This window comes from Ictalurus punctatus, chromosome 1 (genome assembly GCF_001660625.3).
Source record: "Ictalurus punctatus breed USDA103 chromosome 1, Coco_2.0, whole genome shotgun sequence".
Classification (NCBI taxonomy): domain Eukaryota; kingdom Metazoa; phylum Chordata; class Actinopteri; order Siluriformes; family Ictaluridae; genus Ictalurus; species Ictalurus punctatus.
The window spans coordinates 16833526-16839525 of record NC_030416.2 but is presented as its reverse complement, the minus strand read 5'-3'; the positions used below and the strand labels follow the sequence as shown (position 1 = coordinate 16839525).

The following is a 6000-nucleotide window of genomic DNA, read 5'->3' as shown; positions in this document are numbered from 1 at the left end:
GAAGTGGCAGGCGAACAAAAGCTTGAAATTGAAGACAGCATTTAAGCTGAGATTTTTGAGATGAGATTTTTTTTCCTCAGCAAATTTGACTAATTCCCTCGCAAGCACAAACACTACTGTTGATGTACTTCAGAAGTGTAACAAACCTCAAGCTTGACATTTTTTAAAAGTGTGATTCACATATGCACATGCATGCGCAAAAATGTTACACAATTTCAGATCATCTGCCGCCCTCTTTTAAAAAAAACCTTTATGTTGACATTTATTTATTTATTTTATTATATATTTTTGATGTGTCAGTAGCTGAATTCAACGTGGCACAATGGGAGTTCCACATGCTGTTTAAAAAAAAAATCTACAAAATATGAAATTACACAGTCGCTCCAAAAAACATGCATGTCTTCAGATTTATTTCTATTATAAGTAAAATACAATAATCTTCAATAAAAGCAGAGGCAGAGGAACGTTTCCCGTTGCAGTAATAAGAACAGAGTTCTGCATTCAGGATCTGTCCGTTCTCTTTATTTACACTGTGCAATAACAAAACCCTCAGCGGTTGAAGCAAATAAAGCGACATATCATTCATTCCCTTTCCTTCATAATCATAATGGCAATTCAAGGAAATTATTCTGGCTACAGGTAGATGGCCTTTCCCATTTACTCACAGATGTTACTGAAATGACAAACTTCATTTCAATAAACAGCCATTGCTTAACAGGTCTTTATGTAACCCTTTCCTACTACTGTATGTATGTTGCATATTGTACATCAGCTGGTTATAAAACATGACATTGCATTTGGTGTAACATAGTGTAGTATGTTTTACTGGGGCAACTGGCTTATGAAATTAATTCAAGTGTTCATAAGAAAATGATTTCAGACCAGCACCAGGAGTTCTCTGGGACATTTTGATGGGGAAAGGTGTCTTCAAGTTGGGAACCATATAAAATTGTTCAGTGTGACAGTGTAACAGTGGAGCAAAGGTGAGACAGAAATAGTGTCATGTGAATAATAAAATAAGTACATCCCATGGAATAAAAAAAAAGAATTATATATATATATATATATATATATATATATATATATATATATATATATATATATATATATATATATATATATATATAAAACATATTTGGACAAGCAAACATTTAATCTTCTTTGAAACAGTGCCTATTAATAAAGGTGTTGCACACTGTTAAATGACACATGAACTGGACATTTTGTAGTAATTTTCACAATTTAAATGAACAAAAAAACTGATCAGTTACATCAGTCACAAAAAGTAAGTAGACTCCTACATTTATCACACCTTCAAATCCATAAAATTAGAATCAGGTGTTGAAGATTGGGTGCCAGTGATTAGAAGCTGGCACCCAATAGGGAGTGCAGGTGAAACCTGTCTTATTTATACCCCTCTCATATCTAGTGTCTGGTGTTCCCTTTGTTATTGAGGTGTGTGGTGTCTTCATGCCAAGATCTAAAGAGTTCTGTAAGGATATCAGAAAAAAAAGGGTTGTGGTTGCCTATGCATCTGGCAAGGGATTTAAAAAGATCTCCAAATTATTTGAAATACATCATTCCACTGTAAGGAAAATAATCTGTAAATGGTGCAGATTTCAAATGCCAGCAAATTCAGCTCAAGAGCAGACCGTCTGACGCAAAAAAAAAAAAAAAAAAAAAAAAAAAAAAAGTCTTCAAGAACCCCAAAACTCCATCAAAGGATCTGCTAGCAAGTCTGGTAATTGTTGGTGTCAAAGTGCATGCTTCTACAATCAGAAAACAAATTTGACCTGCATGGGAGGCGTGCCAGGAAAAAGCCTTTGTAAGACTACAGTTTTCCAGTGAGCATATAGGCAAAGACCAGGCTTTTTGGAATAATGTGCTCTGGAGAGGTGAATCAAAGATAGAGATGTTTGGCCACAGAAACAGCAGACATGTTTGGCGCAGACCAAAGACAGCTTTTCAGGAGAAGCACCTCATACCAACTGTGAAGCATGGTGGTGGAAATGTTATTGTTTGGGGTTGCTTAGCTGCCTCAGGGACTGGACAGCTTGCATTTAATGATTCAACTATTAATTCTGCATCATATCAAAGAGTGCTTAAAGATAATGTGAGGCCATCTGTCCAAAAGTTGAATTGAAACTGAAATCCACCAAGGAATGGCTCAAAAAGAAGAAATGGAGGGTTATGGAATGGCCTAGTCAAAGCCCGGATTTGAATCCAATTGAAATGTTGTGGGGGATTTGAAACGTGCAGTACATGCAAGAAAACCATGAAATATCTTGTAACTGAAAGAATATTGCATGGAATAGTGCTCAAAATTCTAGCAAGCTGATAGAGACATATTTTGTTATGCAATTATGCGAAACGCCTACAATAAGTTATTTCTGCTAAAGGGGGAAATACTAGCTTCTGAGGCCAATGGTGTACTTACTTTTTCCACAGAAGAATCTCACATCTATTGATATTTCTGTTGAATAAATAACTGATAAAGCTATTTTTCCTTGTGGTTTTGTTCAAGTAAAATCAACTTTATTAACATTCACTGTTCCAAAGATGATCAAATGTTTACTTGTCCAAATATGTCAAAAAACAAACAAACAAACAAAAAAACTATTTCCATGGGGTGTACTTGTTTTTTCACATGACTGTTTGCGTACATACACACGCGCACACACACACACGCACGCGCACACACACACACACACACACACACACACACACGCACACACACACACACACACACACACACACACACACACACACACACACACACACACACACACACACCTCATTCAAACTCAGTAATAATCCAAACAGACACTTTTTCCATTTTGATCGTTATGTTTCAGAAAATTTCTTTTTTTGGACACACGTTCATTTTGGCTAGATCCAATCATCATCAAAAGAGAATTCTCCTTTGGATGAAATTAAATCTGAAATCTTCACACCAACTTTTCCTGCAGTTAGTTTTTTTTTTTTTTCCTCTTGTGCAATGGATTGCTTTACATGCACACATACATAAAGGACTAAAACAAAGTGGTGAAGAACTATAAAACCAGGGAGCTGCGGATCCAAAAGGAATAGCTTTACACAGTAAGGGAATATTAAAAATGTCTAAATAGAAATATAAATCTACAATATTCTATATTTATATATATGTATGACACATACAGACACCAAAGTTCTTTCCTTTTTAAAAATTGCAAATTAAATGATAACGGTAGCGTCTCTCTTCTTCCCATTGCATTCCCCAACACGCCCCCTGTAGCACATACCATATTAAATAAGGCACAAATGTACACAAACAGAATTTGGCTAGTTATTGTTCATATATTTACACCAAACAGCTACAAAGTTAATAATGATAGAACACATTTGAACATGATGAAAACAGGAGAAGTTCAGATCTGGGGTTACGTTTGTTTTCTGGCATGAGGTGTCAGTTTTCACAGTTTAAGCCCAGTCTTTGAGAAGGAAATTTACACTGATAATCATCTTAAACTGCATCAAAGAAACTGGACCATAGTGTTCATGTGTTAGGAGAGCTTAAAAGACAAAGACTGCTTTGGATAAACTCATGAGTGTGATGCACATCTGATTACATTCCTCTTACATACATCTATATTCATAACACTAAATTAAGGACCAATTAATCCCATAGCAAGAGATTGAATACGAAATAATGTTTTTTTTCCCATTAATATTTTGACTAGGACACTCTAAAAGGTGGGCAGTGCTGTTGCAGAAGTTATGGTAATACAGCTGAATATGTTATTGCTAATGTGTTCTACCAGGAGATTTAATATTTGTAGGGTAAAATCATAATGGGAGGGCATTTCAACTGAAAGTTTACCTGTCAAAATAAGGCAAAGAGCTACTTTCAGAGGTGATCATCCATTTTATCAGAATACATATACTGTTTAGGTATATGCATACATATACTGTGTAAATATAAACACATATATATACACACATGCATATATATACACGTTTAGAACTTGGATTGATACAGTCCATCAAGTCTACATCAACAAAATAGTTCAATGCGGGAGAGATCAGAATCAGAATCAGGATAAGGCTCAAGCCTAGGTTAGTCTCAGCCTTGAAATACCATAACCAAGAATTCAGGAGAACACTGAAAGCAACACTCAACACAGTGGCAGCCTAGAACAAGATGGGCACTGTTCCATTCTCTTCTACAGTACTTCCTCACCTTCTATAAGCAAATAGTTGAGCAATACCAATATGGTACAAATATTCATGAGGCACAAAGAAAGAAAAAGAGTCAAGTTCAAATGTCAAATGTGAAGTTGACAACACTGGCAGCCATTATCAGTTCTATTGCAGTTTTTTTGTTTTTCTCCTCTTGACTGAATCCATTTCTCAGTGGTGGTGCAGGATTTATTCAAAAGCTGCCCATAGACAGAACTAAGCAACCTAGACAGGAGTCTAGTCTTGCTGTTTGAACAAGTGTAGATTTGTTAGTCTACACACTCTTAAGTGCAAGTGAGGAGTCCATGGGAGTTCAGTAGTTGAACTTCCCAGCCTGATTTACAGGTGAGGAGGCAGGGATAAAGAGTGGTTTGGGAGGGACATCAGGTTTCAGTGAGGCTGTGCGACGGACCACAGCTCCGCGCTGGAGCTCGGGCTGCTCGCTGTAGCTGTGCTGGCGCGTCAGGTAGCCATTGGGTATGAGTGGGTGACGTGCATCACAGCCACCAGTGGAGTTGACCCGGGCGAGAAGCGGAGGGTGGTGCGTGCGACGGCTAAAGCTTGGCTCTCGGCAAACAGCTCCTCCGGCTGACATGAGAGAGTGGCGCTGGGAGGCATGACGCGAAACCCTCTCCAGTGTGGACTGGTGCTGAGAAGGCATCTCTGGTGGTACATCCATGCGACGTGTCAGGCTGTCTCTGGGCAGTGTGGAGGAGCTGTAGTAGGGAGCAGACTCAGTTTCAGGGATTTGTGGCTGCACACGGTTGGCAAATGCCATCTGGCCTGAGTTAGCTGACATGGATGAGGTAAGTACGGTGGGGGTCTTCCCAGTCGCAACATTAATCTCATGGATGTGCTTGAGGAGCTCATCAAGTGAAGTCACATCCACAATTTTGTGGGGGTAGCAGTGCTGTGGCTGACTTGGAATGCGCTCTGCGTTGTGTATCTTACGCTCTTCCAGGTGCACAGAACCACCCAGAGACTGTCGGCTAGCCAGACCATGGGTGAATGGAAAGACCTGCTGAGGAATTCCAGAGCTGGGCCTGGACCCAGCCATATTGTGAGACTTGGGCTCTTTGGCATTATTACAGTTCTGATTCTTCTCCCACTGGTTCTTGAAGGCCTTCATGCTCTTGATGGGCAGTTCTGGAGTTGAATCAGGTGTGGGAAGTCCAGACAGCTCTGAGGAGTGGTGGTGATGAGGATGGATCAGATCTGCCATGACACCATGGTGGCCATGTCTCCGCCCTGAATGATCCTTCCCATTTTGGAAGAAGGAGTTATAGAGCTTTGGAGAAGATACCTCCAGCTTCTCATCCTTGCCCTGGTTTTCCAGAAGGCCATTCAGCTTGGCCAGACTACGCAGAGACAGAGCATGAGGGATGGGAGCCTCCGGGTCCTTGGCCAGTCTCTTAGTCTTGTTTACATTGTAGTTACAGTAACAAGAGACAAGGAAGCCAGAGAGGAAGGCACCCAAGACAAACGCCACAAGCACACATGCTATTAGCAGAGTGTAGTGAACACTGTGGTTGGACTTGTCAACTTCAGGAGGACGACGGACTCCTGAAAAGAGAGCAATAGAGAAAACACAGTAAAGTGAGTGGGGCAAGATCTCATGACATAAAAACCAAACAGAAAAGTGGTAATAATATTTTTATTTGGTAAGTCCTCAATCAGACATTGTACTCGAAGACTTGGAGAAAAGCACAAGTTATTGCTGCGACTTATGCTGTTCACTGCAGCAGCAGAAGATCTAATGCTACAAGACGTGTACAAGTTTAT

General features: G+C 39.6%; 1 protein-coding gene across 7 annotated transcripts in view; it reads right to left on the bottom strand.

The window, feature by feature from the left end:
• Positions 1-507: 507 nt before the first annotated feature.
• sema6e (sema domain, transmembrane domain (TM), and cytoplasmic domain, (semaphorin) 6E) overlaps positions 508-6000 on the bottom strand; it is a 147078-nt gene continuing 141585 nt past the window's right edge. For all 7 annotated transcript variants that reach the window (XM_017473054.3, XM_017473044.3, XM_017473091.3 and 4 more), the window contains one exon: positions 508-5781. In XM_017473054.3, the coding sequence (XP_017328543.1) occupies positions 4532-5781 (1250 nt within the window). In that variant the 3' untranslated portion in view covers positions 508-4531. The remainder of the gene's footprint in view (positions 5782-6000) is intronic.